General features: G+C 39.5%; 3 protein-coding genes across 4 annotated transcripts; 2 read left to right on the top strand and 1 right to left on the bottom strand.

Annotated features, from left to right (window-relative positions):
• The first annotated feature begins 3513 nt into the window (after window positions 1–3513).
• On the top strand, window positions 3514–5085 carry LOC132174279 (uncharacterized). The gene is made up of 3 exons (XM_059585964.1): window positions 3514–4125; window positions 4240–4471; window positions 4586–5085. Exons 1-3 carry the CDS (start codon window positions 3514–3516, stop codon window positions 5083–5085), a joined length of 1344 nt encoding a protein of 447 aa, XP_059441947.1.
• A 689-nt stretch (window positions 5086–5774) lies between these two features.
• On the bottom strand, window positions 5775–8445 carry LOC132176628 (uncharacterized). Its single transcript, XM_059588889.1, has 4 exons — window positions 8309–8445; window positions 8045–8144; window positions 6319–6452; window positions 5775–6219 (listed from the first exon to the last, which is right to left on the bottom strand). The coding sequence occupies exons 3-4, from the start codon at window positions 6442–6444 to the stop codon at window positions 5869–5871; spliced, it is 477 nt and encodes a 158-aa protein (XP_059444872.1). The 5' UTR covers window positions 6445–6452; window positions 8045–8144; window positions 8309–8445; the 3' UTR covers window positions 5775–5868.
• A 739-nt stretch (window positions 8446–9184) lies between these two features.
• Window positions 9185–12866, top strand: LOC132175336 (uridine nucleosidase 1-like). 2 transcript variants are annotated; one of them, XM_059587237.1, is made up of 9 exons: window positions 9185–9338; window positions 10292–10407; window positions 10489–10548; window positions 10633–10815; window positions 10906–11010; window positions 11772–11868; window positions 11969–12076; window positions 12314–12445; window positions 12555–12866. In XM_059587237.1, the coding sequence occupies exons 1-9, from the start codon at window positions 9251–9253 to the stop codon at window positions 12650–12652; spliced, it is 987 nt and encodes a 328-aa protein (XP_059443220.1). In that variant the 5' UTR covers window positions 9185–9250; the 3' UTR covers window positions 12653–12866. The 2 variants fall into 2 exon arrangements, with proteins under 2 accessions (XP_059443220.1, XP_059443219.1); XM_059587236.1 differs by having other exon boundaries at window positions 9187–9338; window positions 12314–12449.
• Window positions 12867–23652: the final 10786 nt, after the last annotated feature.

Here is a 23652-nt window from a genome sequence, read left to right as displayed (position 1 = left end):
CCCCTGCACTTTGTTTGCAGAATTTCGCCCCCTAAACACGCGTCCAGCCCAAAGAATCAGGTCCCCCCACAATGCGTGGACCTGGTCAGCAGTGTTCTTCGGCTATATTAGACGCTTTGCCCCCCAATAATCCAAAGCACCCATATAGAAACTCATCTGCCCGTGAAGCCAGGCGCCAATCTCGGTGGACAAGAGCTCTAGCCACGGCTCCACGCACACGCTCACAGTCGAAGGTATTGCATGTACAGCTGTTTTTATTTGGTTTTGTTGAATGTTATATTGCATTTACCTATCAAATAAAAAGTGTTGCTTATATTGTGTAGCATTTTATTTTTTGGGTTTTCCTGTCCACTCTGTTTAATTTAATGGAGTACGTAGCTAGACACCATATTCTTCAACATGGAAAATGACCCGTGATGCCTTGATCAGAATTTCCTTTCTCAATAGCAATGCTTTTGATAATATGGACAAATACATGCAATCAGCCTTTTTCCATGATTTGGTTAATCAAAGTTGACTTCTATAATTGATTGATTACTAATCAAAATTATCAAGCTGTTGATATCTTGACTTTGTATAATTCTCAACATGATTGCACTTAATGACCTTCTATATATGGTTAAACCAAGCACAATTTGAGAGGATTTTAACAAATTGCATAGTTGAACGTATAACGTCTTACGAAGGCATGGGAAGTGGACACTTTGAGAGGGCACATGAATAATGTTTCATGTGTTATGTTCCATGCCAAGCAGTACATAAATGAGGGAAGATTAGCTAACCATAAGCAACAAGGTTATATAGAGCTATCTGAGCAGCACTTAGGACCAAATAAAAGCATCTAATGCTAGGGCATTCCATTTAAGAAGTTTCAAGGAAGGAGCTCAGAGTGTGAACTCTTCAAAGCCATAGCTTCCACCCTTTGAGACGTATTTATTGCTCCTCTACCTTGTTTCATTTTAAGTACAGTGCTACTGCCAAGAGACACCTTGTTAGATATCTCTTCTCTTCCAGACTGATTTGCAATATGATTGTGCATCAAATCATATTGCTGATCAGCTTCAGAACACCAGGCCATTGCTTCGCCATCTGTTTCTGCCATTAAATGCACTTGGGAAGTCTTAAGGGCTGAACACATCTTGATCACATCCGCTCTGGACTCAGACATAGGTGATCCACTTCTGGCAGCCAACACATTTTTCCTTGATGAAGAGAATTTCATGGCTTTTGATGTTAAGGAATGACAGCTCCTAGATGGATTTGTGCTAGAACTGGGAAGAATATAAGAATTATGATTTGTTCCTGCAGCAACATCAGGAACAAATCATAATCCCGTGGATCCTAATCTGCCCCACCACCTCCCCAAAAGAGAAGAAGAAGAAAAAAATAGAAAAAAAAAACGAAACCCCGGACTCAAAACAGACAAATATAAAAGTTACAGTTTTTCAATGACTTAAAACCACTATGTGTTTGCTCATTAATCTTTCTATTTTATTATCCTACAAAATGCTATAGCTTGGCTTTTAAACTTTCTATTCTGTGCAAAGTTCTGTTTGTATATTTTGTGATGATTGCCTATCAGAGGAGTGCCTTTAGATACCATTGTTTTAGATTTCCATCAAATACTGAATTCATCCTTTCTATAGTTACTAGTTGGCTTATTCTGATTCTGCTTCTAATTTGTTTATAATCTAGTTTGTTTATATATGTATTACAAGAATTCTCGAATCATTTGTTCATCAATTATGCTTAATATGCCACCACTTTCTGCTTAGTTTGCATTAATGTTGACCTTGTTTAATTTTCAGTTCGGCGGGTATAACTTGCGCCACCGACAATCAACTTGCTTCAAGGTAGGTTTCTTATTTTATATCAAAGCAAGATTCATTTCCAAATTGTTTGTGCCTAACCTATTTTACTGCTTATTGTAAATATGTCATATCACATTTAACGTACTCGTATTTATTAGTTCGAGTGTCTACGTAAAAGCTTAGTTTTGTGCTGACTATGGTTGGTAGATAAGTATCATACATGATTTATGCACGTTCGTTTGTTGTTTTATATACTTATGCGTAGATGTCGTTCTTTACCACTCCCCGTAAGTCCCCACGAAAGCATGGGATGCAAACCCCGTCCCCATCCCCACCAGAAGTTCCCATCCCACTGGCAAATGTGAAATGGGAAGAAAAGCACGACAATATCTTGGTGAACATCCTCTGTAAATGCCAAGATGACGGAGTTCGCCATCCCTTTGGGAAGCATATGCCGAACATCACGAAAAAATTAAACAGGCGGCTGGATGATGGCACCGCCTACACTCAAAAACAGGTGAGCGACCATATTAAGCATCTTAGGGAGCTTTGGGTGCGCTTCTCGGATTTTGTCCGAGATAAGGCCGGCACGGGCTGTGGGTGGGATGATGATTTTGGGACTGTCACGGGAACTCCGGAACAATGGGAACACATTCGACTGGTACGCCACTAATATTAAGTTTAATATTTCCTTAATTATGCGAATTTCCGTACTTACTGACATTTTGTGTTTTATCTTGTGTTTTTTCGTTTGTTTGCTCTTCCTTCTCAGACATCGAACCTCAAGAAGTACTACAGATTCCGAAATGGCCCCCCGGCGAACTTCAAGTCCCTATGCTACATCTTTGAGGGCTCAACATCCACTGGAAAGTTGAGGTATGCCAGCACACAATCCCCCCCGGGCAGCGATTGTGAGGAGAATGACATCGATCTCAACAACCCCGCGGCGATCATAGACCTGACGGAGCCCCAGTGTGCATCATCTCACAAGGCAAAAGGAAAAGGGAAAGGGAAGTTGAAGAGGGAAGGTTCGCACTTGCAGGGATCGAACTCTAGCAAGCGTTCATCCAGGGGTGAGCAAATTTTCTCCGAGTTGCGCAGCGAGTATGATATCTTGCGATCCGACTATTTACAGAGGTGCAAGCTTAGCGATGGCACTTCACCCGGCGATTGTGGTTCTTATAAGCCCCCTCCCAACCAGTACCCTGAGGAAGCCATCATGGACCGTATCAATGTGTTGGCAGCTGAAATGTCATTGCCCACGAAAAAATATGTCAAAGCATGCGACAAGGTTGGCGATCTGACTAGGGCAAGGATACTGTTGAAAATGAATGACGACGGTCTACGTCAGTGGCTAAATGATATTGATCCAGACAAAGACAATTGAAGCTGATGTTTTATGTTAATATTTTATGTTGTATTTTTTGTGTTTCCATTAACTAATTTCCATTTTGTAGGGATTAAGTTAGTTTGACTGGAATATTAGAGACTCCTAAATTATGCTATAGTATGGATGCTTATTACGGAGTATGATAACAATTTTAACATTATCGGATTAATGATATTAACCCTGTTTTACTTCCCAATCCTAATTATCCGGTCGCATGTTATTAATATAGACTACATATAGCCTGACGACGTTTACGCATGTTATGACTAGAATGTGACGGTATTCATCTCATTTAAATGTAGGCCTGTTGACATGTACGCAGCCGGCTCGTCTAATGGTAACATTGGTAATGGACGTCATTGGACGGACAGTATCGATGAATTGCCCGACTCAGATGCATCCGACACAGACGACGAGGATGAGCGTAATTTTGAGGGAATACGATTCGAGCTAGAGAATTTGCTGGTGCGCATGGCAATGATCGTGGAAGAATGTTACCATCATTTTATGCACCCGAGCGTAAGGGTTTGCATTCCACAGCGGACTTCCAAGCTGACTGGCGCAATGTGGGTACACTGGGTGCTTACCAATCCGAATCCAACTACATGCTATGAGCAATTTCGTATGTTGCCAAAAACTTTCTTAAAATTGTGCAACACACTGAAACACAATGGTTTTTTACAAAGCAGCCGGTATGTAAAGATCACAGAACAAGTTGCGGCATTTTGCCTAGTGATGGCACAGTGCCACACGCAGCGGACGGTAGCGGATAGGCTACAGCGCTCATTGCACACGGTAAGCGTTTACGTTAATCGGACAGCTAAAGCGCTGTGCAGGCTTGGGAAAAATATTATACGTCTAGCTGCGATGGAGTTGCCTCACCCATACGTTGCACGCAATGGCCGCTACTATCCATGGTTCGCGGTACGCCATAGCATAACATATCGCATTACTTCACAAACACCGATGTCATGTATCTATTGTCTTTTGTGTCCTATATCATTTTATGCACGCTTTCGGTAATACTGTTGTAACCAGAAATGCATTGGAGCGATTGACGGAACCCATGTTAAAGCGTGCGTTCAAGGTGAGAACATAGTGCCCTACAGAAGCAGGAAGTCCACAATAACACAGAATGTCATGTGCGTCGTTGACTTCGACCTTTGCTTCACATACGTTTATGCTGGATGGGAGGGCAGCACTCATGACTCGCGGATTTTCCAGGAGTGCATCGAGGATCCCACCGCTCTTTTCCCCATGCCGGTCGAAGGTACTGTACAGAGACATGGCTTTGTGTCAGGTTCTATTGATTTGTAATACGTTTACAATTCCTTTGCTATGTTAGAACCCTATGTGCTATAATGTTGTACCTTATTATGTTCAGATTACTTTTACTTGGTTGACTCGGCCTATGGATGCTACAAGGGATTTTTACCCCCGCATCGCAATGAGCGATACCATTTGGAAGATTTCCGCCGCGGTCGCCGTCGTCCGAAGAATGCAGCAGAATTGTTTAATTATAGGCATTCATCATTACGATCAGCTGTGGAAAGAACGTTTGGAGTTTGGAAAGCCCGATTCCCTATCTTCGACAATATGCATCCATACCCGATTGAGAACCAACGACTATTTGTGGTCGCATGTTGCGCCGTACACAACTTCATTCGCAAAGACTGCGGTGCTGATGATCCACTATTTTGTGATGCCCTAACGACGCATTATGGGCAACATTGGATCGACGTCTCGCAATTGCCTACCATGACACCTGTTCCATACGTCGCGCATGGAGCACCACCAGACCGAACCCGCGAAAGCAAGGAAATGATGATTATAGTCCGAGAGGCAATGACCTCTCACATGTGGGAAACCGCGAATGAAGAGTAATTAATGTTATCTTGTATGGCTTCTCCATTGTTAATAAAGAAAAAATACAAGTAATGTAAAAATTGCCATATATGACCTTTTTGAAGGAAAGGACTATCTAATCGGAATCTTAACTGATCTCGCTTATTTAATCTAAATCGATAAGCATGGGATCATATGTGTACCTCTGCATCTAAGTAGACAGTGCTATCAAAAATATATGACCTCGAGGAACTCCTATAATCCATTTGCTCTTCGGATTGTAATTCACTTCAACCATTAATGTCAAATAAATAATACAATTTTATGGGATTGAAGGAAAATATCCAAATACATGTTTTATTCTTTCAATAAACTATATGTTATAGAAATGACACCCAATTGTTCTTACCATGAGTGAAGTGATAAATGACAGATTACAAATACACATATGATCTACATTATCTTCATTATTCCCTATAAAGGACCAGGAATGCATTGTTAACGTATCATTGGATGTGCATTAACAGCTTCTTATACTTATATTTCTTATACGTATATGTAAGAATTAATAATTTATTAATTAAATAAACTACAAATAATCTAAATTAAAATTAAAAAAGTATTTTATGTTAATAGAGTATATTACTCTGGAAAAAAAGAGTATCTGTCGCAGCTCTGCACAAATAAGGTGGATACGTTGTATATCAAGAAAAAGCGGATATAAATTACAATGATTGCGTAAAAGGAGTAGCACAATTAATACAAAACATCAAAAAATATAAGTTACAACGGTCAAGTATCTACAATTTAGTATGAAATAATTCATTTTAACATCAACTTGCTACCACTAGATGCATTGTAACCGCCAACATAAAGGAACACTAGCAAGACAAGCAAAGCTAAGACTGCTTGATACGTCATTTGTTTAAATTGGAACTTGACTGCTCTAGACTGGTTATTCGCTACCAGAGATTTCCACATCTCATCCCTAGACTGAAACATGTTTTCTAGGTGTGTTCTATACTGTGCTTGTTCGGCAGCCAACAATTTTTCAAGTCTACCAATTTCTGCCCGGGTTTGCTCTTCTATATCCTTCAAGCGTCGCATGATTCTTTTTTCGTAAGTTGTCATCTCGTTGTCAGCCCAAAGAAAGAAGCCACAATCACCAACTTGCTACAACATACAAAATTTGGAAAAAAGTCAATAATATACCCTAAACCAAATAAAACTGGTCAAAAAATGCAAACATGGAAAATAAATGTCATTCAATACCTTATACTTTTCGCACCCATACCACTTTCTGCTGTAGTTATCATTTGTCCAGGAATACCTTACGAACGCTACAGCTCCACAGCGACATAATGGACGGCCACTCGATGCATCACTATTTGCAGACATACTCAACCCTGTCATATTGTGAAGAAAACAAAGATGTAACAACAGAAAAAGGATTTGGTGGTCCCAAACCAAATCACTCTGGATGCTCAACAACCTCTTAGTAGAAAACAACCAGTCAAAAACAAATTCCACCCCAAGCTAACACCTTCCACAAACCAATACCACAGTCTCACAAAACATCCCCAATCACAACCTTTCGTACAAAATGATGCTGCCAATACATTAAGCTAAATTGGAGCATATATGCTGCCAATACATTGCAGTCCAAACTACCAAAATAAGAAACTTAGCAATGCTATCTAACTATACTTTCCCGTTCAATTAGATTCCATATCCAATTATACACTCATTGCAAGTGTAAAATACGACAAAGATGGGATATAATCCCTCGATTAAGTATGTACATAAAAATGAAAGATATTGGCCTTCAAAGTTTTCTTGGGCACATGTCGCACAATCTTTAACAATTTTAGCATATTTTTAATTCATCAAGATTCACTGATAACATCAATGTACACAAAGAGAAACACATGAAGATGAAGTAGAAGCATGCTAAAACTTGTATAGAAAAAAATGGAATACAGTCATTTCCCCTTTGCCCAAAAACACATTTGTTGTTGTATTCAGGTAGGTAAGCATGATGTTACAGTCATTTCCCCTTTTGCCCAAAAACATATATCCTATTAGGTTGTATTCCATTATGCATGTTATAACACAGTAAAAAGGGCAAAAAAGGAGATGAAACTTATGCATCACTGTTCTTTAAAGTCTACCACCAGATTACAGATCACGCAATCTGAGAAACAAGCAAATCATTGCAGAGATAGTCTTATCTTTTTTTTGATAAGTAATATTGTATATGTGAAAAAAAGTGCAATGCATCGGCAGCAACAGTTGACACCTCTAAACTAATCTTTTTCAAATTTTCCTTTAAAAAGATGTGAACTAGTATGCTGCCAAACGTGCTATTACACTGTTCCCAGAAAGCAAAGACTTTCTAATGGCATCATATTATGCCACAGTTTTATCGCTTCTCGGCTCTCATTTATTTCCACTAATAGGACACCTTTCCAGCCCTTACACCATCTCTTTCAACCTCCAATTGAATTCCATACGCACAAAGACCGCCCCCACTTGATCACTATTCTCATACACAACAATCTTTCATTTGTATCCAGATGCAAGTACATTAGATCTTAAAAAAACTATCATTCTCTGACAAGGACACTAGATACGACTGTGTCTAAAAGTATGAAACATTATTAAATCAAAATAACAAGAACAGTCAACTATTTTGAATCATGGGGAAGGAAATAGTGTTATTTCAGATTAACAAACTAAACAATGTTGATACCACAGTTCACGTCTAGCGAATTAAACAGAACCAAATATTCAGACCCGAAGCACTTACAAAAAAAATCATTAACAGAAATGAAATAAGAGCAGACAAATAGAGAGAAATGTGATTGCAAGATCAGATATTAGCAGTATTTAACTCAAACTAATACTGCAATACACAGACAAATACGCGTTTCAGGAGACAAACAAGCAGGACATAAACGAAATTCATCGGGGTGCTATCAAAAAAATTGAGACATACCCAGATGCCGGAATGGACGAGAATCCGAGTTGCTTCGCCGAAATCGCAGGTCTTGGGAAGTTAGCTTCAGCTGCACACTCACAGGACCGAAGCTGGCACCCTACAAAATAAGCCCTAAAATGTTGGAACACTCATTGAACACCAAACAGCCGCTGACACGCCAGAAAATGGCCCCAAATTCTGAAGAAAAACCAGCCAAACCGAAAGGAAATCAACAAAGAACGACACATGGGGAGAAAAATGAAAGGAACTTGAAGCTCTTACAGCATGGACGCGCGATTTTCCCCTTGCTCGAAACAGAGCATGCGCTGAAGCCACGGTGAAAACGGGAACAACTGAGGCTGTACTTTCGGGAGCGGTGGGTGGTGAAACGGCAGCCGGTATTTTGGGAGGGGGATGGGTGATTCACGCTTGCAGGAGAAGCCAACGAGCTTTGGGAGTGGGCTGAAGGAGTTTGCTCTGCGGAAGCTTCACCCATGCTGATTTCGGATGGTGTCTGGGTCAACAGCTCAGCAAACGTGTAAAATCAAGTCAGGGGCAAAAGTGTACATAAAATTTCACAAAAAGCCAAACACAGTGTCTGGGTCTCTCCAACGCCGTTGCCAAACGCTACCTAAGATTTCCAAAAAGGTCGTCTTTGGTAATTTGTGTGGTGAAAGTGTATTGGGTGTACCTGGTGCATACTTTTGTATCACCAATTAGAAGGTGACACTTAAGTCAATTTGAGCATACTTAAGTTTAGAAAAAAAAAACCTTGTTGCACCTGATTATACCAGGTTTGAGAAAAAAAAATTTAAAAATTAATTTACAAAGAAAACACAAAAAACAATTAGAAGTGGTGTTGGCAGCCACCACAAGTGCTTGATGGGGGTGGCTTGCGCGAGCCACCCCTAGGCCTAGTGGTTCCTGCCGGCCAACTTAAGTGGGGGATGGGTAGCCAACCAGACATTCCTTCTATTTTTCTCAATTTTTTTTTTTTTTAAAAAATAAATTAATTTTTTATTTGATTTGTGATATGATCTAGTGTAATTAAAGTTTTTTTTTTAAAAAAATTTAAGTTTGGTAAATTTGACTTAGGTGTCGCCTTCTTATTAATGGCACAAAGATAACCTTTTGTCTACCCTCCGAATCTAAGTTATTCTCTTTTTGTGGATTGTTTTGTTTTCATTGTCTTTGACAATTCACTACTTGCCCTGTGATTTCGCGATGAGCAACTCTAATGGCGAGAGCGACGCCGTTTTGGGATCTTTCGCGAAGCGCGAGAAGCTCATCATCGACACCGACCCTGGCATCGGTGAGTTTCCGGTCTCCTTCTCTCTGTGTTCCTCCGTTTGGTTGCCGAGAAAATGTAGAAAAAGCGAAAACTTCAGCGGGAAAATTTAATACATCTGACGCTCTATTATTTCCTTTTTTTCTCGGCGTCCAAACGGAGATTTAACGTCTCTCGGAATTTGGCGCGTGAGATTTTTCGGCGATTTGATGTGTGTTGTTCTTGTTGATCAAGAGAATATATTTGATCTGAATTTGCATGTTGTGGAATTTAGTGGTGCTTTGGCTAAATCTGTTTGTTGTAGTGGCTACTTTGACTTCTTGTATATCTTTGAAAAGCTGTGTGTTGAAAAGGATTTTTCACTTAGTGATCACCTGTTTGATTGCTGAGAAAACTTGGTAAAAAAAAAAAAAAGATTGTGATTTTATATTATATATGTTGGTTTTGTTACCAGGAAACAACAATTTTTTTTTTTTTTTTTTTTTAATGAAAATTAAAAATGACGGTCAAATTTATCAAAATTTATCTCAGTGATGCCAAATGAATTAGCAGTTGGTTGAGTGCATAGTTCAATCTTGTTGGTAGGACCTCAATAAACAATGGAAATGACAGATTTTCAAAATTTTATATATTTTTTTCCTTTTTTTTTTTGGGGGGGGGGGGGGCGAAAATAAATATACCATTAAGTTTTTTATTTTGTATTTTGTTTTAATATATGCTTGATGTTGGGTTACATTACATATAGATATAATCCAAAAGTCGATAAAATAGTACTGGGACATACTTTTGCTAACAATTATTCCTCAGATTCTTAACATCCCAATTACATAAACATTAATGAAAGATATATTTACTCTTAATTTTCTTTTCCGGAGCCTAACAAGGCCTGTGCAATTTATTTCATCTATTCCCCTTTTATTTTATTTAGTATATTTCTCCCTCCCCATTCATTGTTCCAAGTCGATTGTAATCACTAGATGATAGTATCGCGATCTTGATGGCGTTTCAATCTCCGGAGTTGGAGATCCTGGGCTTGACAACAATATTTGGTAATGTTACTACAGAAGATGCCACTCGCAATGCTTTGCTTCTGGTATGGTTTTATATCATCAGTTGATTTTTATCTTCAGTTTCAGGGATATATAATTACTGATATTAATGTGCAAAATGATAGTGTGAGATCGCAGGGTTTCCAGGTGTTCCGGTGGCAGAGGGCAGCTCTGAGCCTCTAAAGGTATCTATTGTAACCCCCATGTTGTCTTTTTTCCATGTTGTTTTCTGCAACTCGGTATCTTAATCATGGTTCATTCTGGCGAAGAGGGGAAGGCCACCTGCTGCTTACTTTATTCATGGTTCTGATGGGTTGGGGAATGCATTTCTACCTCCTCCAGAGGTAAAGAAAATTGAGATGAGTGGCTCTGAATTTATGGTCGACAAAGTCTCTGAATGTCCTGGTGAAGTATCTATACTTGCACTTGGACCCCTCACAAATTTAGCTCTGGTAAGTTGCAGTATAATTTGTCTGCATTTTGCTGCCATTGAACTTTTAATGGAGAAATTTAAAGAGATGTAATGGAACTATCATGATCAGGCAATCAAGAGGGACTCTTCCTTTGTCAGCAAGGTGAAGAACATTGTCATACTTGGTGGTGCTTTCCTTGTATTGGGAAATATAAATCCTGCTGCTGAAGCAAATGTAAGTGCTGTTGTATGCATAATTGTTTGCTTCAAAGTATTGTTATATAATTTCGTGAAAGATCCAAAGATTATAGATAGGGGAAATTACAGTTTACCCTCAAAGTTGAGCACATTTTTTTAATTCTACCTCTAAGGTTTAAAAATTGACAATATAGCCTAAGAAGTATTTTTTTTTATTTTTTATTTTATGTATTTATTTATTTTTAATGTGGACATTCTGTTAACAAATTCCGTCTTTTTGGACGGTGGGCAGGCCACATGCGACGCACGTGGCCTTTAAGCTCCAAATATGCCAAAATTACCCCTATGATACTTCAAAATTACCCAAAATGCCCCGTGCTTTTTTTTTAATTTTTAATTTTTAATTAAAAAAAAAAAACACAAAGAAAAAAAAAATAAAATTGGGGGTGGTTTCGACCACCCCATTTGGGCCAAGGGGGTGGCCGGCAACCCCCAATTGGCCAACCTTTTTTTTAATTTTAATTTTAATTTTTGAATTTTTGAATTTTTTTTTTGGCAAAAAAACAGGGGCATTTTAGATTTTTCATATTCTAAAAAGTCACGTGAGATGCACATTTACTCTAAACTGTCCAAAAAGATGGAATTTGTTAAACATTGGATATAGAATCAAAAAAGGTGCACGACATCGGGGGTAAACTGTAATTTTCTCTAATATATATATATATATATATATATTACAATATTGCATCACATAAAACCATTGTGACTTAGAAAGTTACACCATTTCCTGACTTGCAGATCTATGGCGACCCAGAGGCAGCAGATGTTGTGTTCACCTCTGGAGCAAATATTGTTGTTGTCGGAATAAACATTACAACCCAAGTCAAATTTACAGGTTTTTCTCACTTTCTAAACCAGCTGCTCGATGTTGTGCTACTTTCTGTGATTGGTGAAAAAATATCCTTCTAATAGTTGCCACTTTCTTATGGTTTCAGATGCTGACATCCTTGCATTGAGGCAATCCAAGGGGAAGTATACTCAAGTCCTAAGTGACATGTGCAAATTTTACAGAGATTGGCATGTCAAGACTGATGGTGTCTACGGTAATCATTGTATAATACGCTATAAAAATTTTGGGAAAAGTGCACGTAACTTAAACTATCACTCAATGGTCTAGGGACACATTGACAATTTTTTGGTAGTTTTGAGGACATTGTCTCAATTAAAAATTTGGAGGAATGAGTTATTGTCAATTGTGTAGTAGTTTGAAGAGAATACGTGAATTTTTTCCTTAAATCTTAGGTTAAACATTTTAATTTATTCTGTAAGTTTGCTTTCAGGGATTTTCCTTCACGACCCTGTCAGTTTTGTAGCACTAGTCCGTCCCGATCTCTTTACATACAAGAAGGGAGTTGTTAGGGTTGAAACACAAGGCATCTGCCTGGGGCATACGCTTATGGATCACGAATTAAGTAGGTATGTCCAGACTTCAAAGAAACATACATTTTCTGGAGAATTCTTTATCTTTTGGTTTTTTATTTTATTTTATTTTACTGATACTGTTACTTCAATCTGAGACAGATGGGATACAGACAACCCATGGACGGGATATTCTCCTGTTTCAGTTGCTTGGACTGTTAATGTGGAGGAAGTTCTTAATTATATTAGAAATTTGCTGATGAAACCATGAAAGCAAGGGCATATGGTCTCCTTCTTCCAGAAAGATGCTAAAGCCAAAAAAGAAGTTGGGGTGACATAGCGGAAGACTAAGTAACAATAATCAGAGGCGTCTGCGTCTTCTGACCAAAAGATAAAACAAGCCCCCGCATGTTTAAAATAAAAAGATAAATTATAAAGAGTTTTGAGAGAAATCTCTAATTTTTAATAATTCAATTGAGTATCCATTTTACATTACAAACTAACTATTCAATTGAGTCTGTAATAATTCAAATACCTATTATTAGTCCTATAACTGAGCTAAAACGGGTCATAGACTTCAAAATGTTTAAAACAGAATTTCTGCCTGGCCACCAAACATTCTGTCCAGATGGGGGAACGTTAGGGCTCGAGGTCGAGCCTTTGGCCAGTAAGGTGTGAACGTTCTCTGCGGGGCAAAAAATTCGCTTCAAACCAATCAGCCTCCTAATCACTTCTAAGGACACAACAAAGTTCCTACCATGTTTCTAGTCCAAAATAACATCTAATGTAGAAAAACATACGTCCAACAAGATTGAAATGCTAATTCACGCTTCAACCATGATTAAGAACTAAAACAAAATAAGTCCAAAACTAACATACAAGCTATGGAAAACACTTAATTATCATAATAACTAAGTAAAGAACAAGTTGCATTAAGAAGGTTACCTCTTAAAATAAGAATCTCCAAGAAAACTTTCTTTCTCCTCCTTACAAGTCACCAAACACTCAAGCGGGGTTTCTTTAAGGCTCAGAGGGCAGAATGTAACGCTCCAAAAAATGACCTTAACTAGTTTGGTAGGGTTACTGACAATCACCCAAATTCAACTAACTGATAGCTAACTGAGTAATCGCCAATTTCAAATATAATCAGAGTAAATGCATAGGGAGGTGAAATTAACAAATTTGAGGTATCTAAAAATCATAACATAAGCATGTATTATCATTGAGCATAGATAGGGAGCCACTGATCAAGATGCATATATTTTAGTCAAACATGATTATACGAAATGGACTTCTAGTAGGAGTGAAAAGGTAGGCAGTTATTAACCGCCCACTAACCGAACTAACCACTAACTGCTAACCGCATTAACCGGTAACCGCTTTTGAAGGCAATTAGGAAAAACCGCTAATTGCCTTTTATATATATATATGATGTCATATGTAGTATAATTTATATATTATATTACATAAAAACGTCGTTTCGATTTTTGTTTTTTTTTTAAAAAAAAAATTGAATTTTTTAGTTTTTTCTTTAAAAAACAATTAGTGGTTATTAGAATTATTAACTGCTAACAGCCGGTTAACCGCTTAGGCGGTTAGTGGATTTTACTAACCGCCTTTCACCCCCAACCTCCAGTGTATATTAAATAACATGATGTGGCAAACATGCCACTGACCCCTTCTCAGAAAGAGGTTCCCTAAAAATAAGTAACATACAAGCCGTAATAACTTTGTAAATCTAAAAACTTAGTAAGTAAATCTCACAGTTGCGTATGAAATGAGCCAGTTATTTATGAATGGAAATAAACGTGCATTTTCAAGTAAGAAATTGAATGAGATGTTGTCTCTGTTATTTGTAGTGACCTAAATAATTAATTAGACTTAGGACAACTTAATAAGAAGGTTAATTGGACTTTGGGTCACTAGGATCACCTAGAGGGGCATTTTTGGAATTTTGGATCACAGAACTACAGCAGACAAACGCTTGTGTGGGGACCATACGCAAGTGCTCGCCTGACATCCGTACACGAGCATTCTTGTGGGGACTAAGTCGAGCCTCGTTGACCTCTTTTGGACCGTTGGTTTTTACCCGTGTGTGCCACCTGCAACTCTGACCCCTCTGAGCTACAGTACACAAGCGCTCGACCCTGTAGTACACAGCACGCTTGCACCTTTTTAGAGATTCTCCTACTATGCCAAAAAAGCATTTTTGGCCCATTGTGAACAGTACACGAGCGCGCGCCCCTATGGTACATCGAGCACTCGTTACTTTTCAAATATTTACCGATTTGCTCTCAACCTCTTCCCCTATAAGTAGCGCCCCTATGGGGAAACCCTGTTGGATTAGTTTTATGAGTGTTGTGAGGTTTTGTGAGCTTGTAGTGAGAAAGGAGGCGCTACTTGGAGGATTTAGCTTGTAGAGGTAATCTCTACCCTTTCATTGAGTTATTAGTTGATTCTTGCTTAGTAATTTATTGTAGGCTTTGATTTGTTTAGTCGTTCTTTCCATTAGAAGTAATCATGTTATTAAAAGGCATCATGTTGGTTAGGAGTTGTTAGAAACCCTTTTTGGCCTTGGGACTAGTCGGAAGAAGGCTCGAGAAGCACTTGGTTCAAATGAGGTTTTACCTAAATCTCATTGGATGAACGCTCGTCCCTAGGTCGAGCGCTCGACCAGTGTTGTTCAAGGAATGGCCTTTTTGGCCGAGCACCCAACGACCTTTGTTTTCGAGTCTAGGGTTTGATTTAGTGGACTTAGGACTAATGGGAGGTTTCCACAGATTTGGAGAGCCTGTAACTTTTGTAGGAGTACTCGGAGAATTTATTCAACCCGGGTGAGTACAAAATCACATGGATGCTTGTTGTTACTTTTCCCGCAATGCACGTCTATTTTATATATATCAAACACGTATATTTTGCAACTCTCATGAAATACATTTTGAAACTACTCTCAACTCTCTTTTGTTAAAACGTATTTAACAAGATAATGATGAGACTTGCAAAATCATGTATGTAAAAGATGGATAAGATTAATTGCATCGTATGACATGGTACACCGGTACGAGTGGGATAACGGCTATGGGCTTACTATATAGGTTAACTTTATAGTCAAATATGTGTGTGTGTGGGCTTTGGATCCAATGGCTTCGTGACCAAACTCTGTCATTCCCTAATGCTTGGTCACTAGAGGACGTACATCATTAGTGGTGTGGGTCACCCGAGGTCAGACTCGGTCGTGCCACTAATGTTATGGATGGTAGTGTATAATATCCGGGGCACCGGTATTGTATTACAGGTCCCTCGGTAGAGCGCCAACCCTGCTGAGAATGGGCAATATCTCAGGTAGACCATACGATTGAACTATTACTGTTACTCATGATTATAAGCATATATTATATCTATATTACTTCCATGATAAACTGTCATATCATAATGTTGCATGTGCTTTATAAACAAATAAGATTACTATTTTAATGACGGGTACGTCATGTGCGTTTGTACACACTAAGTTGTCAGATTTACCCTTGTATTCTTTCCCCTTTTTCTCCATATGTACAACTATGTTGTTATAGATAGTTTAGCTGAAGATGGGTACCGCGAAGCATCTGGTTATCTTGGAGGATTCAATATGGGAGATGCTTGAGGACCTATTGCAAGATTAGGCAGATGCTCATGGTAACTAGTACTTTTGGGTTATGATGTAGAGCTTTGATGCATGCTTGCATATTAAGGTATAGCATAGATCCCTTGTAAAAATGATTTGTATAGTGTGATTTCAGCTACTTTGATGATCCTTGGTAGATACTCTAGTTGTAATGATTAATGTTATAGAATCTTAATACTTCTCACTACTTAGTATCCTCTCTTTTTGAGGAGTAAAGGTCCCTGAGTCTTGTTCCGTGAGGAATATGGTTGGGAGACGAATCGTGGAGTTAATTACTATTTAATTAATTTTCAGGGCGTTACATTATTACACCATAAAAGTAAAGTTTTATTTTGATAATAAGTAGGTGTAATTCCAACGGCAATCACCTATAATTTTAATGCAGAAAAACTAATGCTTTAATAGGTTGTAACTATCATGTATGGTATACCCGAGATATTATCCCTTCTTAGAAGAGTTGGTACTGTCTTGAGGGACCTGTAATAAAATGTAGGTACCTCGATCATTATATGCTACTGTCCAAAACTAGCGGTTCGACCGATTCCGATCTTAAGTGGCCCACGTTACTAATAATATACGTCATGTAGTGACCTGGCAATCAAACATGACTGTCCCGATCATGAAACAACCATTGGATCCAAAGCTCATATAATATACCCGCACACATTTGACCATATAATCAAGTATATATCGTAAGTCCATGGGCATTATATCACACGTACCGGTACACCATGTCATACAACAATACATCTCATTAGTCAATTTTGGCTACTCAATGCTTTTCATAAGGCCAAAAAAATATATACCCACAACCTTCAAGAATGGAACGTTTAAGATTGAATTTTATTTGATAATGTCTTTATTATTATTTGATTCCTTTACTTATTGCTATTGATTTTTTAAGCCTTATTTATTTCAGAATGTTGGAGAATCAAATGATATTAATGTATTTTTTTAAATTAATTGGGAGCCTTAATTAAAGCATATATATTGATGACAATTAGGTCTTTAATTGTTTTATTTTATGGAAATTGGTTTATAAGGATTTATTAATTGAGGGGCCTCTTGCAATATGTAGCTTTTCTGCCAATGAGAGAATGAAGACAATTAGAATAGATGTGAGATTGAAATAGAAAAGTTTTCCAAGCTGGTTTCAAGCTATGGAAGTAGTAGTTTTTCAAGCTGGTTTCAACGCTGTGAAAGGACTGTGGTTTTGATTTATGTGTGATGATGAATGAAGAATGAATGGCAGACCACCTCAGCCGGAAGTGGGGGAGTTTCCCCCTCTCTGAGGTGGAAAAGGATGTGCTGGAGATCAATAACCATGCCTGGGAGGAAGGAACCACTCGGGGTAAAGCCTGTTTTGTAGGGAAATTGATAGCAGATCATCTGGTGAGCAAGGGGATTATCCGAGCCACCCTACTACGGGGTTGGAAACCGCCAGGAACCCCATCCTTCAAGGTATTGGGTGATAATATGTTTTTGGTGGATTTTGTGAATGAGAAAGACAAGAAACGAGTATTGAAGGGTAGGCCTTGGGTTTTTTAGGGTAACCTATTTGCAGTTGAAGATTACGATGGATTAACAATCCCGTTAAAATTCCCTTTTGATAAAGCAGCATTTTGGGTACGGATGATCAATCTACCCATGGCATGCATGAGTCTGACTGTTGGCCACCAGATTGGATCATCGATGGGTCATGTGGAAGAGATGGATGTGGATGAAGGTGGAATGGATTGGGGTGAATACCTGAGGGTCAAGATCACTCTTGATCTGCAAAAGCCATTGATAGGGGGGGGGGGGAGAATTTTGAAGATAAATGGGTCCAAAGCACTGGTCTCTTTCCAATATGAATGGCTCCCTAAGATCTGTTTTAGTTGTGGGGTGATAAAGCATGGGGTAACGGGGTGCTCCGAGAGAAGTAATGGCCGAAAACAACATGCACCAACTGCATTTGGGCAGTGGCTACGACTGACATCCCCTAAAAGGGTGTTTGGAGGAAGGTTTGGCCAGGGAACGGAGAAAAAGAACCACCACAGCCTCTGCGTGAGAACTTGGGTGGCTTCGGACGACAGGGATATAAGGGTCAATATTCACCTGGTAGTCGGAGATTGTCGTACCAAAGTCAAGAAGGAGGTGGTTCGTAGTCATGGACGGCGGAGAGTGGGGATGAGTCACGTATGGAAAGAAATACGAGAAATCCAAATTTTTCATCCAAAGTCAGATCTCCGGTACCAACACGGAGCGAGATGGGAGGAAATTTGAATGTCGAGAATCAAGGAGGTGGAATGGGTGAAAATTTAAATGCAGAAAATCAAGGAGGTGTAATGGGTGGAAATTTGAATGCCGAAAATCAACGAAGAGTATTGGATGGGGATTTGGGAACCAAAACGCATGGAGATACAAATGGGATGTTTTTTGCGCAAGATCCCACGGAAATATTGGTTGAAATGGAGGAAGGTGATTGTGGGCATCATAAGGGATCGGCAACTGACTCTCTTAATGATTTTTCAGATGAGCTGGCACAAAAAGAGAGACGAACAGCAGGGCAAGTGGTGGAAGGGAGGCATGATGAAAATATTATTGGGCTTAATAACGATGGCGGGAACAGAGGGACAAAACAATCCAGAAATTCGGGTAGTAATTTTTTTACCATGTTTGACGTGGAGAAACGAATGAAATGTGCCCTTTCTGCTGAAACAAGAAGTACACGAGTGGTCAGTGATGAAACATGGAGGCATAGTGGTCGGTTAAAGCCCTCAGTGTTTACTAATGGTGACAATCGTGGTAAACGAAAGATGAGTGTTGTTAATGAAGGGGGGCAGACGTGGGGAAACCAGGTCATTTGAAGGGGAAAACTGGTGTGGTGTTAAAAAATGACAAAATTGGATTGGGAATGGCAGTGGCTGGTAACCAGCCCCGCCGACCGCAATGAGCAGCTTAAGTTGGAACTGCCTATGGCTTGGGAACCTTCGGACAGTTCGAGAACTTCGCCATTTGGTGAAAGACAAGAAACCCAACATAGTTTTCTTAATGGAAACTAAGTTACGTACGAACAAGATGGAACGAGTGCGAATTCAGCTGGGTTTTGAGCATATGTTTGTGGTTGAGTGTGTGGGAAATAGTGGTGGACTAGCTCTACTTTTGATGTCGGATGCTGGGGTGGAAATCCAAAACTATAGTCATTGACATATAAATGTGAAGGTGTGCTCTTCTCCAACTATACCACAATGGAAATTTACAGGTTTCTTTGGTCAGCCAAATCCTAGCAAGAGACTGGAGGCATGGAGTTTACTTCGACACATTGCTCGGATGGATCCTATCCCTTGGGTCTGTCCTGGTGATTTTAATGAAATCCTTAGTGTAGATGAAAAATTTGGAGGGAATAGACGCCAAAGGGGATTGATGGAAAATTTCCAAAATACTTTGGAGGTGTGTGGTTTATCGGACTTGGGATATAGGGGAACCCAAATATACATGGAATAATGGTAGAGAAGGGGATGATTTTACCAAGGAGAGACTTGACCGAGTGGTGGCAAATAGGGATTGGTGTGAACTACATCATGGGTTGGAGGTTGGGGTTGGGGTCTCACTTTGTTCTAATCATTCCCCACTTTGGGTGCTGCTGAAGGAAACATAAGGGACCACACAGATTCAGATTTGAGGCTGGGTGGGACTTGCATGCTAAGTGTCATGAAATCATAGCAAAATCGTGGGAGGGAAATATGAACCATGCAGCAGACCCGCGGCATGTGATGTTGTGCAAACTGGAAGAGTGCAAAAAATCGTTGATGCATTGGCAATGGGGAGAGGTGGAGAAACCAAACTGGGATTTTGGTGAGCAATGTAAATAGCTGGCTGTTTTCCAAGGGGCCGAAACTGCACCAGATGTGGGGAAAGCCATAGAACTCCAAAAAGACTTAACAATCTTGATGGAGCAAGAGGATTTAAAATGGAGGCAGAGGGCAAAAACGGATTGGCTTAAATTTGGCGACCGAAACTCGAAGTTTTTTCACGCTTGTGCAAGCCAATGATGGTAGGTGAATAAAATTAGTCAAATTTAGGATGAGAGAGGTGGTTTCTGGGACGGTCAAGAAGGGATTGGAGGGGCTTTTGAAAGCTATTCTGCTAGCTTGTTTACTGCAGGAGACACTGTTAATTATGATGTGTGCTTGGGTGGTTTGAGAGGATGTAAAACGGAGGCAATGAACAATTCCCTTGTGAGGCCTTTTACTGAGGAAGAAATTCGGACTGCTCTATTTCAAATGGCTCCTTTAAAAGCCCCTGGACTGGATGGCTTCAATGCTGGCTTCAAAAACACTGGGACATTGTAGGACCTGAGGTTTGCAAAGCTACTCTCTACTCTCTAAATAATGTTGTTCTTGATTGTGAGCTAAATTCCACTTTTATAGCACTTATTCCCAAAATTAAAAATCCCACCAGTGTCACGGAATTTAGACCGATTAGTCTGTGCAATGTACTCTATAAAATTATTTCGAAGGTTTTGGCTAATAGGCTTAAGGTGTTTTTACCTCACATTATCTCCCAATACCAGAGTGCTTTTATCTCAGGGAGGTTGATATCTGATAATATTTTGGCTGCCTATGAGACCCTTCTTACGATGCACACGCGGATGAGGGGTAAGAAGGGCTATATGGCAGTCAAAATTGATATGAGTAAAGCCTATGATAGGGTGGAATGGGGGTTTTTGGAGGTAGTCATGGGAAGAATGGGTTTTGCTCCGAGGTGGATTCAACTTGTCATGATGTGTGCTACTTCGACGCATTATGCAATTTTGGTGAATGGGATACCGACGGGGAGGATAATCCCTACTTGGGGTATTCGACAAGTAGACCCTATTTCTCCATATTTATTCTTGATTTGTACGGAAGCGTTGAGCTCTTCACTATTGGCGGCGGATAGAGAGGGTGTGTTAGAGGGAGTACCTACATCCAAAAGGGGTCCTCGACTCAATCACCTCATTTTTGCTGATGATAGTTTACTTTTTTACAAAGCGGATTTGGGTCACTGAAATAGATTATCTTACCTACTCCATAACTATGAATTGCCTCGGGTCAAAGACTGAACACTTCCAAGACGGCTATCTACTCCAGTCAGAACACCCCTCAAGCAGTTAGACAAACAATTCTTGATGTGTCAAGAATCCCAAGCTCCCAAAGATATGATAAGTACTTAGGATTGCCAGCGTTGGTGGGGAAATCTCGGACAAAAGAATTTAAGAGGATTATTTATAGAGTGTGGAAGTGTTTGCAAGATTGGAAACTTAAACTTCTATCTTAAGCAGGGAGGGAAATATTATTAAAGGCGGTGATACAAGCCATTCCGACTTATTGTATGAGTGTCTTCATGCTCCCCAAAGCCTTGTGCTCCAAGATCAATTCTCTTATGCAACAATTCTGGTGGGGAGCTTCGAGTATACATTGGATGAGTTGGAGCAAAATGGGTATTCCAAATTCTGAACGAGGTATGGGAATTAGGGATTTCAAATGTTTTAATAAGGCACTCCTTGCTAAGCAGTGTTGGCGGCTTTGGCGGACACCGGATAGTTTAGTCTCCCAAATTATGATGGCAAAGTATTATGTCAATAGTTCCATTCTTGAGGCGAAATTAGGGAGTAAGCCCTCCTATGCATGGAGGTGTATCTTGAGCTCTTGTGACCTATTAAAGGAAGGACTATTTTGGAAGATAGGAAATGGAGAAAACACAAAGATTTGGGGTGATAAATGGGTTCTAATTCCTACAACCTATGCAATTCAATTGGCCCCAAGGGTGCTAAATCCGGATGCTAAAGTTGTGGAACTCATTGATCGAGAACTACATGGAAGGAACAAAAGGTTACTCGAAACCTTGTTTCTCCTTGAGGAGGTAAATACAATTCTTAAGATCCCTGTCAGCACACACTGCAATGATGTGGTAATATGGAGGGACACCACCAATGGCTTGTTTATAGTTAAGAGTGCTTACCATGGGGCTATGAGACAGGCAACACAGTTGCAAGCCAGCAGCTCTTCTAGCATTGAATACAAGGCGATGTGGGGTATTTTGTGGAGATCACAAATTCCCAATGTGGAGAAGAATTTCCTATGGAGAGCATGCCATAAGATCCTTCCGACAAAAGCGCTTCTTTATAGAAGGAAGGTCACCATGGATGCGTTATGCCTTATTTGTGCTCTTGAGGAGGAGACGTGTTTCCACATCTTGTGGGGCTGCCCCTCAGCGAGAGATGTGTGGAGTGGGAGTATAAAGAAGTTTCACAAGAGTTCTCTAACTGGTCCAGCGTTTGGGCAGGTGGTAGAAGTGATGTTCCAGACGTGCGACAAAGATGAACTTCGGTTGTTTGAGGGTATTGCAAGACGCGTGTGGTTCCGGAGAAACGAGTTTGTTCATGGGGGTTCTTTCACTCACCCGAACGTGCTGGTCCACCAAGCTAGAGATGCTATAGCTGATTTTTCTGCAGCAAATGCTCAAGAGGTAGCTCCCGTTTCCACTCTCGAAGAACCTACCGAGGGTAGCAATTTGTGTAGCCTTTGAGGTGGCGCTTACTGCTGTCTGTCATCTGGTGGGGAGAGAGTGGCAAGTGGGAAGGGATGTTTTATTGGACTAAATTCATGAGATGTAATGCAAGAGTTTTTTTAAACTCTTACTGATATGATTTATTAATAATGTGATTACCTTTTCTCAAAAAAAAAAAAAAATTTACCATGATTAGGCGGCCTTAATTAAAGAATATGAACGGTTATAAGAGCTTTAAAATTTTTTATGGAAATGTTTTTTATTAATATTTATTAATTGGGGGCCTTATTAAATTGAGGGCCATAGGCAACCGTCTAATCCGCGTAAGGGCACGGAAATATTGAGCAGGTCTCTCTTCTTCTGTGTGTTTGTGTGTGTGTGTGTGTGTTTTTTTTTTTTTTTTTGAAAGAATAGAATGATATTAATTTATCTCAAAAAAAAAAAAAAAAAAACGATCCAAAAGATCACACAAGAAGGAGAGGTTGTTCCCTCCTTACAATATCACCAAGGTTTGGTGGATATCCTCTAACTAAATAGACATAATGACATGGGTGGCAGCCAATTTTGCTAAAACATGAGCAGCATTATTTGCATCCCTATAGACGTGGTTAAAGCTGGCTTTCTCAAATCTAGGGGTGGCAAAATGGGTACCCATACACGACCCGATTAGACCCGCGGGTACCCGTTACACGATTAGCCTATACCCAGACACGACCCGTTTAGCTAAACGGGTAATCGGGTTGACACGATTATGACACGAAAATAATCGGGTAACCCGACACGACCCGTTTTACCCGTTTAAAATAACCGGGTATAAATGGGTAGACACGACCCGACACGACCCGATTACCCTAAACTATAATTTTTTTTTAAAAAAAAAAATTAAAATTCAAAATTGTAATAATAATACTAATACATCAATATAGTCAATGCAAAAAATTGAGTTCTAACTTCTAAGAGATTAAAGGTTTTAATAAAGGATAAGAAAAAAAAAAAAAAATTGGAAATGCATGTAATATATCATATCAACATGAAGAAATCACTATGACCCACCATTAGAAG

This window comes from Corylus avellana, chromosome ca3 (assembly GCF_901000735.1).
Source record: "Corylus avellana chromosome ca3, CavTom2PMs-1.0".
In the NCBI taxonomy this organism is placed as follows: domain Eukaryota; kingdom Viridiplantae; phylum Streptophyta; class Magnoliopsida; order Fagales; family Betulaceae; genus Corylus; species Corylus avellana.
The sequence above is the reverse complement of the archived record's forward strand: the minus strand, read 5'-3'. Positions and strand labels throughout refer to the sequence as shown.

Bases quoted from the DNA above. Each gene is read 5' to 3' on its own strand.
- LOC132174279 (XM_059585964.1), top strand. From the start codon at position 3,514: ATGTACGCAGCCGGCTCGTCTAATGGTAACATTGGTAATGGACGTCAT. The intron at 4,126-4,239 runs GTACGCCATAGC...TGTTGTAACCAG, and splicing joins GCTACTATCCATGGTTCGCG to AAATGCATTGGAGCGATTGA. The intron at 4,472-4,585 runs GTACTGTACAGA...TATTATGTTCAG, and splicing joins TTTCCCCATGCCGGTCGAAG to ATTACTTTTACTTGGTTGAC.
- LOC132176628 (XM_059588889.1), bottom strand. From the start codon at position 6,444: ATGTCTGCAAATAGTGATGCATCGAGTGGCCGTCCATTATGTCGCTGT. The intron at 6,220-6,318 runs GTATTGAATGAC...TGTATGTTGTAG, and splicing joins ATGGGTGCGAAAAGTATAAG to CAAGTTGGTGATTGTGGCTT.
- LOC132175336 (XM_059587236.1), top strand. From the start codon at position 9,251: ATGAGCAACTCTAATGGCGAGAGCGACGCCGTTTTGGGATCTTTCGCG. The intron at 9,339-10,291 runs GTGAGTTTCCGG...TGTAATCACTAG, and splicing joins CGACACCGACCCTGGCATCG to ATGATAGTATCGCGATCTTG. The intron at 12,450-12,554 runs GTATGTCCAGAC...AATCTGAGACAG, and splicing joins ATGGATCACGAATTAAGTAG to ATGGGATACAGACAACCCAT.